The following is a 15,066-nucleotide window of genomic DNA, read 5'->3' as shown; positions in this document are numbered from 1 at the left end:
GTTTACTTATTCATTTGTATTTGTTTTATTTGCAGCATTTCACCAAAATCATTTCCTAGCCTGCTAACTTGTTTACTGGCAATGGCAATAAAGTGATTCTGATTCTGAGATGAGGCACTTTATGTTAGAGATGTGTAGGTAATCACAGAGTCTGAAAATAATAAGCTGCAGATGTTAGCATTAACCTTGATTAGCTTTCTGTGTCTGCTCAGGCTGGAGTGTAAAACGGTCTATTTCCACTGATTTAGGGTGCAACTTTTGTACTTTTACTGCAACATGTGACCAGTTTAGGGTGCTTCACCGTGGATGGAAAGTTTGATTAAAAAATGGCCAACTTACTAAACAGGGCACTATGCAGTGAATGAGGGAACAATTCAAACACAACCTTGGTTTAAAACTCATGGCATGAAACGTGATGGACAATATGCTCGGCCTTTAAATTACAAAACGTTGCCCCTAATTCTCATTGGACTTAAAAGAAGAAAGTTTGTGATTATAGACAGGCGCTGCATTAGAACTTACTATTTATGTTTGTTTTGTTAAGTTTCAGAAACAAGAAGACATGACTTTGTTTATTAGTTGAAGGCAGCTCCACACTTTTCCTTTGAATTAAAATGTTTTCAGCTACAGAAACAAAATCCAGTTTTGTTTTGGAGTTTGAGTGAAAACACTAAGTTTGGATGTTTCTTCACGAAAATAAATAATTAAATCAAACATTTATGTGGCTAAAATGAAGAGAAACAACCCAGGATACCAGGTCCACCACACGAGCCGAACCTGGGTTCTGAAATGAGAAAAGGTCTCGTAATTATGAGAAATGATCTCATAATTACGAGAAAAGATCTGGTAATTGTGAGATAACTGGAAAGGTGCTCTTCAGGCCACTGGCCAGCATGACACAGATGGCACATAGACTTCAAACAAGTTTTATTTGTTGTAGACAAAGCACTAAGTGTTTAGTGATGATTTGTATTAATCTTCCTTCAACTTTTGCAGTTTAGTGCGATTGATACACACATTTATCGTGACATGTAATCTTTCTGATGAACTCCACATTTGAATGTTTGAAAAGGTCTGAAAAGACGTGTGTGGTTCTTATGGACATCATTTCTGTAAGCAACTGCAGCTCTCATGAACATGAAGCTGGTCTTTTTCCACAGATATTAGATGAAGTTTCTGTGTTTGTCAGTGGTAAAGTCTGTTATTAGTGAAATAAAACACTTGGGTTTGTCTGTTGCTCTGTCTGTTCACACATCTGTTGACACTACTGAAAAGGAGCCGGTTACTTTTACAACAACTCGAAGGTGAGGGAGAACCGGGAGATTTTAACACTAGATCGGTCACTAGTGGAGGTTTTGATTGCTGCATTTAAACCTCACTTCTCCCTGCACGCTTATAACTATGATAAAACAATAATTAGCTAAACATATTAAACAATACCAAAACAATGTTTTGGTATTGTTTAATATGTTTGTAATTTAAGAGAAGAAGTTTAATTATGCATCAGACTTTTATCTGTATGGGAAATTCTCAAACTATTATAAGATATAAAAGCAGAATTTGTCAATCATTTCGTCCAATAAATCCAACAGAAATATTTTATATAAATCAGTAACAAGTTCCCTTTACTTAATTAAACAAAAATCAAAACATTACTTTTTTAATCCCCCAAAAATATAAGTAATAAACGGTAATCATGAATTATGAAATAAACAGACTAGATGTCAGTATAAAGAGCTCTGAAAGCAATAATACTTTTGGAACTATTTACAATGAGGCTAAAATATAAGAACACCGTCAGAAACGGTGAGAAGGAAACAGGAAGCTGGAGGAAGTGGACAGAAGGACAGAGGATCAGTCTGGGATGAAAAAGACTGCATTCACAATCCTGTAACTTTTCACTGTGAGCCGCTGGCACCTTTCCAGGTTTGAGGTAAGGATGTTCACCTGCATTCCTCCTCCTTCACCTCACCCGAGTTGGTTGATGGAAAGAGACCGGAAGGAGACAATACCTTAAATTGAAATATTTATTTTACCAAAAGCAGAGAGTAAACACCGGTTATTACAAAGATAAAACCATTTGGGAGACAATCCTCAAATAAAATGTGGGAAAACACATCACCTCAAAGTGTCAGCAAAGTGCCCCAAAGATTGTCTCAGGGAACAAAGGATGTTCTCTGGTTTTAATGCTTCGGTCCCCTCCCCTCCTTCAGAGGATGTCCCTCTTCTCTGGAGGTCAAAGGGCAACTTCTTCCCCTCCGTGCCTGGCACTGTGGCTCAAATCCAGGGCTTCTAACACATACCTCTCTTTCCAGATAAACTAAATAACTACTTGTTAAAGGTTTTAAAATGGTGGCTAAATATAAAATGGTGATAAACACAAATCAGATTAAGATTTATTAATCAAATGTTAAATAAAGCCTGGGAGAATAAATACAAGGCCTTCTATTCCACAACATTTAGATTATATGCAGAACTGTTGCTCTTCTTATGATTAAATACTGTTTAAGTGAAAGCTTGGTTCTGTCTACTTCCACACCAGTTACCTCATAATTATGAAATCAGGATCTCGTAATTATGAGACACGGTGCCTATTTTTTTCTTTGGTGAATTAAAAACTTGAGGACAGCAGACCTGTGGTGAGGGGCGTGGCCTCGGGGCGTGGCCTCGGGGCGGGGTCAGCTTCTCAGTGAATCAGAAACAGGAAGTGCTGTGTTTAAAGACTTCCAAGCGGCAGGGACACATCGGACCTCCACATTTAGAAGCTGTATATAAACCGGTGTCATGGACCGGCCGGACACTCCCCGCGGGTCGGACTCACGATGGTTCGGATCCCTCTGCACATGGTGAGTAAACATGAGGAGGACCGTCGGCCCGGTTCGGTGCAGCGGACTCAGGTCTGGTTCTGTCGGCAGGTCTCCCTCTGTGGGCTCCTGCTGGTCCTCTCCGGGTCCCGCGGCGGACCCGCGCGGTGCCGGTGCAGGGACGAGACCCAGGCGGACAAACACTGGAAGCGCTTATTGAAGCAGTACCGGGAGGACGTGAGGCTGGCGGGCACGAGCAGGTGTCATGAGAGCGCGCAGAGCAGGAGCAGAACATGTGATCAGGTGATCAAAGAAATGATCAAAGACCCCTGGACACATCAGGACAACCAGAGGTCCGCGTCCCCGTGGGAGTACCTGTGAGTATGGGCTGCGGAGGGGCTGGAGCCAGAACTAACACGGGAATAAATGTTATAAATCTTTAGATTTGGAACCACAACAGGAAAAACTGAGAAGAAGTTTTCTTGTCCAGTTTTGTGCAATGTGTAAAAACCTTCTGGAGTAAAATGAAACTATTAAGAGAAAACCCAAACAGTTTGTTAGCCTATTTATCACTTTATTAATTTAACTTCCAATCACACAGTGAGGTCTTTTACTGAAATCCACTACAAAACTAAACTTTTTAACACATTTACAGCAAGTTGCTGAGAAACAAACCTACAAAGTGCAGTTTTACAAACTGTACTCAGGCTTATAATACTCCCAGTGTATTATAAACCTTCCCCACCGCCAGGCTGAGCTCCGCTTCTTTATTGTAAAATACGTCATTTTTTATACACATTTTTTTCCCCACCTTGACGCGTTTATCACCGAGCGAGGGTGTGCACACCAACAGTGACGCCATCATGCTGTCCCTGCCACTGTGGGAAGGCCCCGCGTGGTCTTGTAAACCACCTGCTGAATTTCAGCTCAACTAACCATTTTTGGTTAAACCCTCTCGTTCCATGTTTATTGCTGTGGCTCTGACAACATGCTAACTCATGTAAGGAGATTACTGCTGCAGCTGATAAAAAGGAGTGTTTATAGACCACAGAGGGAAGAAATATTAGTCCTATGATGGGTGAATCACATCTAAAGCAAATAAATCAATAAAAGTCAAACTGAATGCTTTAAGTTTAAACATCCTCTCTGTATCACAGCCAGAAACACAACAGCTCTTCCTCCTGAATACCTGCAGCCATATTTGATGGGACAACCATCTGCTCTCTTTTTACCGTATTTCCACTGGTTACGTAGCGTACTGCCCCCTGTCTTTTTGGAGAATACTGCTCCGACGTAAGCTCCAAGTATAATCGCCTCCACCGTGCTCAGGTCAGCTCCCTGTTCACGGAGCCCTGCAGGACTCTAATGAGCCCTGAGGCCGAGCCTCCTTCAGCTACCTGGAGTTAGCATGTTGTCAGAGCCTCCTTCAGCTACCTGGAGTTAGCATGTTGTCAGAGCCTCCTTCAGCTACCTGGAGTTAGAACCGTTTGATTATCTTTGTGATCTCTCACACAGGGATCATAGAAATGCTGATACAGGCGAACCAGCTCCGCTAGAGCACCAAAATCATCCATTTGGAATGGAGCGCAGCGTGTGCCGTCCGCAAAATTCCAAAAATTGAGAGGTGCACGACCACGTGACGTGACACCGTGCAGGGGCGGGGACAGCGCGATTGCGTCACTATTGGTGCGCGCACCTTCGCGCAGTGATCAACGCGAAGATTTATGCTTTTGGGGGTGTGGGTGGAAAAAAAACGTGTATAAAAAATGACGTATTTTACAATAAACAAGCGGAGTTTAGCCTGGCGGAGGGGGAGGGAAAGCCTGGCAGCACACAGGCTTATAATACACTGGGGGAAACCCTGCTCCTGTTGGACTCACTAATGAAGAAGATGAAGATGAGGAGAACTCTTCAGTGAACTTATCTTCTTCTTCAGTTCAGCTGGACAACCTTCAGCTGCTTCAGTACAGAGATAACAGATCCAATCATGTAATGTTTCACCTAAACAGACATGGCTTCAAATGTTTTAGCAAAAAATCTGATTCCACAAATACAGCTGCAAAGTTTTTAATGAACTCACGTCTCATTCATCCTGGTGTGTTCTCAGGTAGAAGACTGGGATGCACAAAATGGCAAGATATTTTTAATAATAGGTTTTTCTGTTTTCTCTTGTGTTGCAATTGTATTGACGTTTAAATCAAAATCAAAATCCGATTACCAGCACAGCCCTACAACCCTGGTTAATAATGAACAACAGGTCAGATTGCTCTAAGGGTTTTATTTTGGCGGGGCAGAGTACTGCAGATCAAAACCATAAAATTGAGCCAAGTAAACCAAACATAACCAGGGACTAAAAAGGTGATACAATTATGCAAGCTTTCAAAAAAACTTAATATTTAAAAAAATGTTTTGAATAACTTTTCTTAAATTTAAAGCGCTAACATTTAAAAAAAAGCTTTGATAGCTTTTTAATACCTTTTTTTAAGTACTGACCCATTTCAGCGAAAACAACAAAACACTTAAACAACATCACATTTTTTTAATACAAAACAAATTAATTCTTAATCAGATCAAAAATATTAACAATGACTTTTCATTCTTGTCATGCATTTCAAACGTAATGCATTGAAAGATTCCGAAGCCACTGAGTTTTCAGTGCAACAGAAGGTAATGAAGTTGTTTCCATCAGAAAATAGAAAAATCTCATAACAATACAATGAGATTTCTACTAAAACAGTCGTTTTAATTATCATCCACCATCAAGACGAAAGCACAGTGATAATGATTTTCTCTGTTCATTTGTCTACAGACAAAATCTCTAGTGATTCATGAAATATTTTGCTAACAGTACACTATTAGCAAAATATTTCATGACTCACTAAACACATTTTAATGAAACTTTCAGCAAGGAATCAGTGAGTTGACATTCACAACTGATAGCTATTGTACTCAATCCAATTCAAGATGGCTGCCACAGCAAACTCAAAAATGGCTATAACTCAGTCCATTTTACAGATATTGAGCTGAAATTTGGTGTGGTGGCCATTGAGATGGATCCCCAAATATTCACTGATCTCACTGAAGACTGTGCAAAATCTGTTTCAAAATTTTTACATTAACTATTGCATTTATTATGTTAGCAAAATATCTTACAGACCACTGGATGGGTTTCAGTGAAATGTTTCAAACGTAATCAATGAATGTATGTAATTTTACTGACTCCAAAAGCCAGCTGACATTAGCAAAGACAAAAATGGCGTTAACTCAGCCAGTGTTGTAGTTGTCATAGCTGAGCATCTTCTCAACACATGCCCTGAGCCCATACATTGGGAAACATCTCTGCTTGAAACCTGGGCATTACCTGTTGGAGTCAACCCTCACTGACTGTTAGCAAAATATTTCATGGGCCTATACGAAAATGGCTCTGTGAATTTCACAGATAATGAATAAAATTTACTGTGACTGAAGGCTAAGTTGTACTGTGACTCATATTGTGTCAGTTTTTGCTATCACTGTTTATGATTGAGATAATAGTGAATTGTGGAATTGACTCTTAATATAATATATAATATAAACTTATTTAATATAAAGCTGTTCATAGTAGTAGCAATTCACTTTATTCTCTTTATCTTTATACACCTATTACTTCAAAAGTAATAAAGTGTAATTTGTTTATCTGTGAGGTTACAAAGAAACTGTAAAATTTGGTGACATGCAAATCAGAGACAGAAAGAATCCACCAAAGACTGGGGCCAATCAGGATAATTCAGGGCAGGTTTGTTCTCAATGGCAGTAAGGCTGTTGATGGATGCTCTTGTTGTTCATTTGGTGATGTGTCTTTTTGTCTGATTGTGTCCCTCCAGCCTAGATCAAAACGAAGAAAGGTTTCCGCCTCAGATCAGCGTGGCCAGGTGTCTTTGTGAGGGCTGCATCATCCACAGGCAGGAGAACCGGAACTACAACTCTGTGCCGGTGTGTGCCCAAATGATGGTTTTGTGGAAGAAGACATGCTCACATGACCCCAAAAAATATGTGATCACGAAGGAGTTTATCAGTGTCCCTGTGGCCTGCACATGTGTAAGGCCCAAATACTGAGAATGTTCATAGGGATTCACTCACATAGGTACTGTCAGGGGTTAAATGTACCCATTTCTCAGGAAGAGAGGAAAAAAAGGATAAATTGATAGATTGGTCACTGCTAATCAGCAGGTCTCTGCCTGGTCCTCAGTGTCATTCAGCTGTCCCCCAGAGGACTCCTTAAACCCCAGTGCCCCAGACTGCAGCTGCGGGTTCTAGTCAGAAGGACTTTTCTGAAAAGCAGAACATGGCCAAAAAGGTCTTGAGTGTAAGTTCTGGTCGGAGTGATTCTCCTAATTCTGTTTCTAAAGAAAAGGCAGTTGAACTTCTTTGTTAACTGAAGTTGCTTCTCTGCTCATCAAAGGATCTTTTACTATTCAAACTAAAAAGTGCAAAGTTCCAAGCTTTTAAAATGCAGTCAGATGATTTGCTTTTGTGAGCTAAACTCACATGCAAATCACTAGAGATGAGACATATGACAGAAAAGCTCTGAAGCCTGTTTGGCTATACTGAAGCAGACTTGTTCAAACACTGTGCCGAGGTTTGTATCTAATCTACGTGATCATGTGACCGATAATGTCTGATTTTTCATACGTCACAGTGAAACACCAGAAGGGAGTTGACTGATTCAGAAATTCAGCACCTTGTTTTAAATTTGTAAAAGGGAAGTTTGTGGCTGCCATAACTTCAACTGACCACTAGATGTCACTGGTAAGGTCTGTCTTTAAAGGCTTCAACTCCTTTTTGGTACGATCAAGAAGCTTCACCAACCTCATCCGCTCCTCTCTGCGACTCACTCTCCCTACCCCTCTCTCTTGTTGTTCAGTCTTTGTTGGCCTGAAGTTTAAAAGCTTGGAACTGAAAACACTCCTGTGGTGAGAAACATCCTTAAAAAAAGTCCAGTTGCGTTGTTTAAAAACAATTTGTGTCCCCATGTCCTGTATGACTGAGAAACTGCACCAAAAGACTCCTGATAATCTGAATAGAACCAGAGTTTGTTAAGCAGAACTCAGGCTCCCTGCAGAGACAGATGAGAACAATAGAGAGCAGCCCGGCCTGCAACATTACATTAGACAGAACCTAAAGGTCAGAAACAACTGAGCCTAAAATAAGACTTCTTTTCTATATCACATTTTAAAAAAACAACTGCACTGACTTGATTCTTAAAGTTTATTAGGTCAGTTTTAAGGTCCAGTCAAAATTATCTTTAAATCCTACGGAGATTACAGTTGGAAGATTATTTTTCTCTTTCTAATGCTTTAATACTAAAATATAAGCTCATTTATTATTTTATATTATAGTTTTTTCCTCATATTTAACCCGAGAGACCTTCAGATTGAACTCTGATTAAACACAAAGCTTTGTGGGAATACTTTCACACGTCTTCTTTTTTATTTATCTCCTGCATCTTGGTCAATATGACTAAAATCATTGTCCTTTCACTTTGTGCCACAGTGATGGTGAGCTGCAGTGGGCAATTAGATTTAGCAGAAATGTTCTTGTTCATTGAGCTATGACCCAGACACTAGACGCTGGTTATTAACACTAAAACAGTTTCTTATATGATGAGCGACACTAATAGGCCTGAACACAGCCCGACTCAATATCCAGAGCAATTATTTGAATGGCTTTCGTCTGTTTTAAAACGAATTTGATTGACTCAAAATGTAAATAGTCTTAACGTAGTGACAATAGCAGAAAGTGATCTTTACTTCATAACCATCCATCCATCAATCCATTGTCTGCTGCTTATTCTAGAGTCCAGTTGTGGGGGCAGCAGATTCAGTAGGCAAGTTCAGACATCTCTTTCAGCTCCTTCAGGAGGATTCCGAGGTGTTCCCAGGCCAGCAGATGGTGAATAGCATTCAGTGTGCTGTCCTAATACTTGGGGTTTGGTGTTCTTAAAAAAGTAGTGCAACAAATTTCTTTCAAAATAGTCCCAGTCATTGCAGGCATCTCCAACCACTCTTGAGAACTAGAGTGTACTTTGACACCTAACAGGAAGCTCTCCCCTGGCAGAAAACATTAGCGGCAAATGTCCATGTCTAAAATCCATGTTGATGATAAAATATAATTAATAAAAAAACTGGCCGAGGTCTGCCTATTTTCTTTCCCAAAGTGTACTCCAGTAGATTAAATCGTAAACATTGGGGTGGCTGCCAAGATGGGTTTGATGTTGGTAGAGGAGGCAACAAAATAATGTGCACTGCAAAGAAGACCGTTTCACGACCCCATGCACATGAAAATAGGCTGGGATTTTCAAACTGGCTGCTCAAAGTTTAGACAGATAAATTGCTTGTCATGTGGTCGCAAACAGTTCAGTAAGACTGCAATTATAAATTCATCTTTTTTCTCAGAATTTTGAGTCACTCACTAGTCTAATAACTACTAACAGTTGCATCTTAGTGAGATACTGGCTTTAGGAAATGATGGAAGACAGATGCTAGAGGAGAAACACAAGTAAAGCATAAATACCTCTTTTACGCAGCAAAGACATCCATCTATCATAAATTCTCTCTTTTTGAATCCAAACAGTGTAAAACAATAAACAAATCAGTGTTCTTGTGGTGCAAAGCTAAGTGCATAAGCTAAATCAAACTGTAAGCTAAAGAAGTGTTGAAATATCTTTTTAAAACTAGAAATATGTTGAAGTTCCACACAGATCTTCAAGAATTCGTTTGTAAAACACTAAAGCAATAAACTCCACTGCGGAAGTCTTGTTACTAAAGTGACAGAATGTGTTTCATTTGTTTTAGTGTACTTTTTAAAAATAAAGTAACTTTTGTTTTTTATTTATTTTTTATTTATTGTTGTATTTTGACCAAAAATGTTGCAGATTTGACTCATAGTTAAAGGCCACTGCAGGTTTGTCAAACTAAATGTGAAAATGAAAATGTGACGGTTACACCTGCAGGGTTAAAACTTTAAGCAGTCTGCAAAGAAACTTCTCATCACAGTTTGACTGGTTGTGCTGCTACACATCAGCCTGGCTGTCTTTCATTTGCACTTATATAACTATTGAATCAAAATAAAGATTGAATTTACCCCACCTGCCTTCTTAGGTCTTTCATTTTTGTCTTCTTTCCTCTAAAAACAAAGTACAACTTCTGTCAGTTCTGAGATTTTATGTGTGAGGACATAAAAATTCAAGGGCCTAGCTTTTCTTGAAGGAACGCATATCACCCGCCTCCTTTCATTCCAGAGTTTTAGACTCATAGCATCTTATGATGAGAAGAGATGGAGCTGTAACCCTTTTGGTCAAGCCTTGACCATAACTTGAAAAATGTTTGTGTTGTTGATGACTCTCAGATACTACCACATCAAATTTAGTTCAATATCTGTAACATTGTAAAAACAGTTGTGGATGTATATTGAGTGATTAGTTCCAGAAAGTTTAATTATAAACCATCCTGTGGTTCATGAGATATTTTACTAACAAACAAAGTTGACGCCAAATAGGTAAAAGTAAGATTTTACCAAAGATGTTGTGATCTGTTCGTGCTCAGAATGTTTTGGTGGATCAGTCTTAGCTACTAGGTCACACCAGATATTAGCTCAATAACTGCAAAACTGGCTGACTTTTAGCTATTTTTGTGTTTTTGAAGGTTGACTGTGGCAGCTACATTGAAAACAGATTGAATCCAAAAATGAATTGATTGTAGATGCACATTCCTTCCTTAGAGAGTTTCATATAAATGTGTCCAGTTGATCATGAGATATTTTGTTAACAGACAACACACACAAGCAAAACCATTCATGTCTACTTTCAGTGACGGACAGACCTAAAACTTACAGCCTCAGACATATCACAGTGTTAATATTTATCTAACAAAAATTAAACCAAAATGTAGAAACAGTGAAGACATCCATCCTCACTGCTTCCACAGGAATTAAAGGTATTGTTGAAGAAGAGTTTTGTGTAAAAGTCATGAAAACGTAATTTCTCACCTGTTGTAGATAGCTCTTTGAACAACCTCACTTTTGAAGGTATAGAGTTGAATTCTGACTGAACTGATGAGACTAAAGTGGATCACTGCCATCCTAAAACATGTCCAGTCTTCAAAATTTGATGGCAGTTTAAACAAACACTATTTAATAAGCCACTGTCGGATTCAGATACAGTTATTCCCGCAAAAATATGATATTCCTGTAAGAAGTGCTACAGTTACCTGCTGCTGCTATTTGTTCTTTCAAATAACCACAGACTTCTGTTTAAATAGAAGAACCAGAAAACAGGAAAAGGGATGAAAAATCACCTCTGACCCCTCACACCCTGGACCCTGGTCTTTTTAATCTCCTCTTATCTGGCAGGAGATCCAGAAGACTGCACCCAGAACTAGCTGCCATAAGAACAGTTTCCCCCCCTTTTTTAAAAGTAAAAATTCTCCATTTTACATTTTTTATTTAACTTTATTTAACATAAAACTATCTTTAGGTTACTTTCGTAACCCCAGTTCTCTAAGTAGCATGAGTGAAGTGAAGTGAGATTTATTTATATAGCACTTTTTAGCAACAAGGTGATCCAAAGCGCTTTACAACAGAAACAGAATCAAATACAGCAGGTACATAATGAAACACACAAAAGAAAAACACAACAGTCATGTCTAATGCTAATGAATCATGTATAATCTAAATGAAATATAGGATAATCTAAATAAAAATCACGAAACCAGACATATCTAAGCGTGAGCTAAGACAGTCAAAATAGTAGCTAAAATATTCTAAATGAAATCATGATGAAGTTAAAGCTGAACTAAACAACAATTAGGAATCTAACAATATCTAAAATATGAGCAAAGATAAACTAAACTAAACGTACAGGAAGGCTAAATAAGCTAAAACATGACAATGCTAAACTAACGGTACCGAACTTTCTAGAAGTACCCCACGCCCGCTAGACAGTCGATGGGGGGGGGGCAGAAACAGCGGAAAGTATGTGTATGTGTGCGTGTGTATGTGGGGGGGTGTAGAGGCGATGAAAGACGATGTGGTGCATGTTGTATGTGTGTGTCTGTGTGCGTGTGTGTTTGCAGATGAATCACTTCACAGAGGCCATTGTCTTTGATGTTTATCAGGCAGCCCAGAGCAGAATCACAGATGTCCTTAGGCAGAGGGGGCAGAGCATCTTGTTTACATAAAATCCAGGAGAAATTGATATAGCTGACCAAGGTCAGCCTAGGGGAGCCAAATTCACAAACAAACAGTAATTATTTTGGTTCAGGCAGACTGTTTTTGTTTGCCTTGAAAAGTCTTGCTGATACTTCTCAATGGTGAATCCAAACAGCCAAATTCCAGGACCATTCTGCCTGATTCGAGCGAGCAACTTCCTCAAGATGTAACCCATATTATGAGTTCAAGAACCGCAAATCAGTCCAACTTGCGATTCAGCTCCCGTAACCACACAGTTTGATTGCTGATCGCCGAACCCATCAAACGAATTTGACGATAAGTCAGGTAACTGCCTAATCCAAACAGCAGAAATCCTGTTATCAAAAATCCCAATATGTGAAGATCTTCCACAGACATGATATTGATGTATCTCAGATGGACTGAAGGACGTGTTTAAAACTGACTTTAAAACCCATCCATCCATCCATTCTCTTTATCAGCTTCCCCATTCCGAGTCGCGGGGAGCTGGTGCCTATCCCCAGCAGTCACTGCGCGAGAGGCGGGGGACACACTGGACAGGTCGCAGGTCCATCGCAGGGCTACTTTAAAACCTTGTTTGGTTTTCTCTGACCTTCATGTGCTGGACAATAAAATATGCGACACATCCCTTTTATAAACTAGTATAAATGCAGACTGGTCCAGTGGATTTGGCCAGAACCAGAACTAAAACCAAAACATGTTTGTGTGATCCAGTTTTTACTCTAATTTTTAAACATCTAAATCAGGTGAGAAATTTAATTCTGTAAAAACTGAACAGTATTCAGAGGAACTGTGGCTCCATCTAGTGTTCAGCTGTAAAATGACAGAATCTTCTCAAACCAAACTTATCATCTGAAAGTTAAAACAAACACAAAAGCATCAAACTGCTCTACAAACAAAAGTCTGTTCTGTTAGATCTTCTCAGAGGACTTGTCCCCGCTGAGTTTGGACATTTCATCACGTCCTAAATCCATCGGACGTCTGTTCCTTTATTTATTGACCATAAAGAAAACCCCTGATTGACCAAAACTTAACTTAGTTTATGGATTCTCCTGGAGGATCTTTCCATCTAATCCATCAGTCTGTGACGACAAAAACATTAACTTCACACATGACCCAAACTATTTATTCAGAGTATATTGAAAAGATTGGGAGAAAATTATCTTCTCTCACAAATTAGTAAAACTTCCTGAAACTGAGTGATTTATTTTGAATAATGAAAATTATATTAATTATTACATTGTTTCTTTAATACAGAATCGTAATGAATCTCAGATTTAGCTGAAAAATAATATTTTCCTGGGAATTTTTCTGTATTATAAATAACTGAAATTCTAAACAAGATGTTAAAAATTCCTCTAATGAACTTGTTTAACTGTGTGTCAGTATTTTCCCCAGTTTCACTTCCTCGTTTCTCTTCTGCAGTTTTTCTGTGAATGTAAATGGTAATGTAATGTGATTTCTGGGATTTACACATCCACTTTTGGCTTCTTCTTCAGCCTCAGGTGTGAACTGTGTCTTACAGTGACTGACCTCTAAAGAGATCATTAAAAGGTCTTTCTGTCACTTTGTGGCAGTAATGGAGAAAAATGACAAAAATATTTCAAAGAAGAGACATTTCATCTCCAGGCATACGTTCTGAAGGAATAAGAAGATTTAAACAGTAAAAGAGAAAAAAAGATATTTAGAAGCTTTCAGTTGAGTGTTTCATTTTGAAATGTTTAAACTGTTGACCACATTAAATCTTGTTCAGGCTCATCAGAAAAGATCTTAATCTTTGAATTTGTAATTTGCTGACTGATGAGGGACAGATAAACAGGTATGAATCATTTTCAGCAGGATTCACTTTCAGTTCCAGAAAGTTTTTGTGTACTACTGACAGATCTTTCAGCTGTAAAAATCATAAACTAAGACAGACTTTTGCACAGCGGTGAAGTTAAAATATTTACTAAAATTTGGATTTAATATGAGCGTCATGTTGGTTCTAAGTTTCTTAACCCACATGTGAGAACACAATCAGGAGAGGCAAGTCAATGAACAATAATGAGTTTATTGAATCCTGGGGAAAGGGGAATGGGAATGAGTTCAGGAACGGATGACCGGATCGTCTGACTGTCAACGAGAGGCAACAGGTAGTGAGAAAGGACGAGAGAACCTTCCAGGAACAAACAGAGGAGGTCTTACTTGGAAAGGATGCGTTTGGTTGGTGGCAGAGCGTTGGAGAAGAGGGCTTCGTTGGAGAGCGGACAGGTTGGCACTTGGCTGAGAGAACGGAGTTCGACTAGGTCCAGCTGTAGAGAGCCTCAGAATGGTTTTCGGGCACGGGCAGGTACAACCTGTGGCATCACGAAGGGGAGCCCACTGGAGACAGGCCGGAGGTGGAGGGCAGGCGGCAAACTCGAGGAATAAGGAGGAGACAACAGGTTCACCTGGCGAGGAGAACAACACAGAGGCCTTTCTCTGGAACGAATGTTACCAAGGTAAGCAAACACTCAGGCAAAAAGAAGTCGTTCAGCCGCTGCTTATATACACCCAGACCGCATCTTCCAAACGAGCTGCAGGTGTGTCTACGGGGTCGGCTCCGCACCTCTCCAGGGGCTCTGTCCACCGGCGGCATCTGGTGGATGCTATGGGGAGTAGCAGGTACTCCAGAAAAATAAAACTTAAACCAAAACAAAAGGGAAAAGAAACCAAAACAAAACAGAAAAAACACAGACCCTGACAATGAGATGTGAATCTGAGCAGGCAGATGTTGTTGCTCTCCTTTCAGCTGCTCCCTTCTTCAGGGGTCACCACAGTGAACTGTGAACGACAGATTTGGTAACTGTTTTACGTCTGATGCCTTTACTGGTGCAACCTGAGCTCAAATCTGCAGCCTCAGGATTAGGAGACTGCGGCATTGACCACTGAGCTATTGCAAGGCATTACTCTGATATTAGACACAGTCAAAAACTGGTCCAAATCTGCTTATGTCCTCTAAAGGGCACCCCAGTACATTAAATCATGAACGTGGAGGGGGCTGCCAAGTTGGGTACAA

At 39.6% G+C, this 15,066-nt stretch overlaps 1 protein-coding gene across 1 annotated transcript; it reads left to right on the top strand.

Annotated features, from left to right (window-relative positions):
- The first annotated feature begins 2,690 nt into the window (after positions 1 to 2,690).
- LOC108250685 (interleukin-17C-like) lies at positions 2,691 to 9,930 on the top strand. Its single transcript, XM_017440681.3, has 3 exons — positions 2,691 to 2,846; positions 2,916 to 3,181; positions 6,668 to 9,930. The coding sequence occupies exons 1-3, from the start codon at positions 2,823 to 2,825 to the stop codon at positions 6,897 to 6,899; spliced, it is 522 nt and encodes a 173-aa protein (XP_017296170.1). The 5' UTR covers positions 2,691 to 2,822; the 3' UTR covers positions 6,900 to 9,930.
- Positions 9,931 to 15,066: the final 5,136 nt, after the last annotated feature.

This window comes from Kryptolebias marmoratus, linkage group LG15, assembly GCF_001649575.2.
Source record: "Kryptolebias marmoratus isolate JLee-2015 linkage group LG15, ASM164957v2, whole genome shotgun sequence".
Taxonomy (NCBI): Eukaryota; Metazoa; Chordata; class Actinopteri; order Cyprinodontiformes; family Rivulidae; genus Kryptolebias; species Kryptolebias marmoratus.
This window is presented reverse-complemented; position numbering and strand designations above follow the sequence as displayed.

Bases quoted from the DNA above. Each gene is read 5' to 3' on its own strand.
- LOC108250685 (XM_017440681.3), top strand. From the start codon at position 2,823: ATGGTTCGGATCCCTCTGCACATG. The intron at 2,847-2,915 runs GTGAGTAAACAT...TTCTGTCGGCAG, and splicing joins TTCGGATCCCTCTGCACATG to GTCTCCCTCTGTGGGCTCCT. The intron at 3,182-6,667 runs GTGAGTATGGGC...GTGTCCCTCCAG, and splicing joins GCGTCCCCGTGGGAGTACCT to CCTAGATCAAAACGAAGAAA.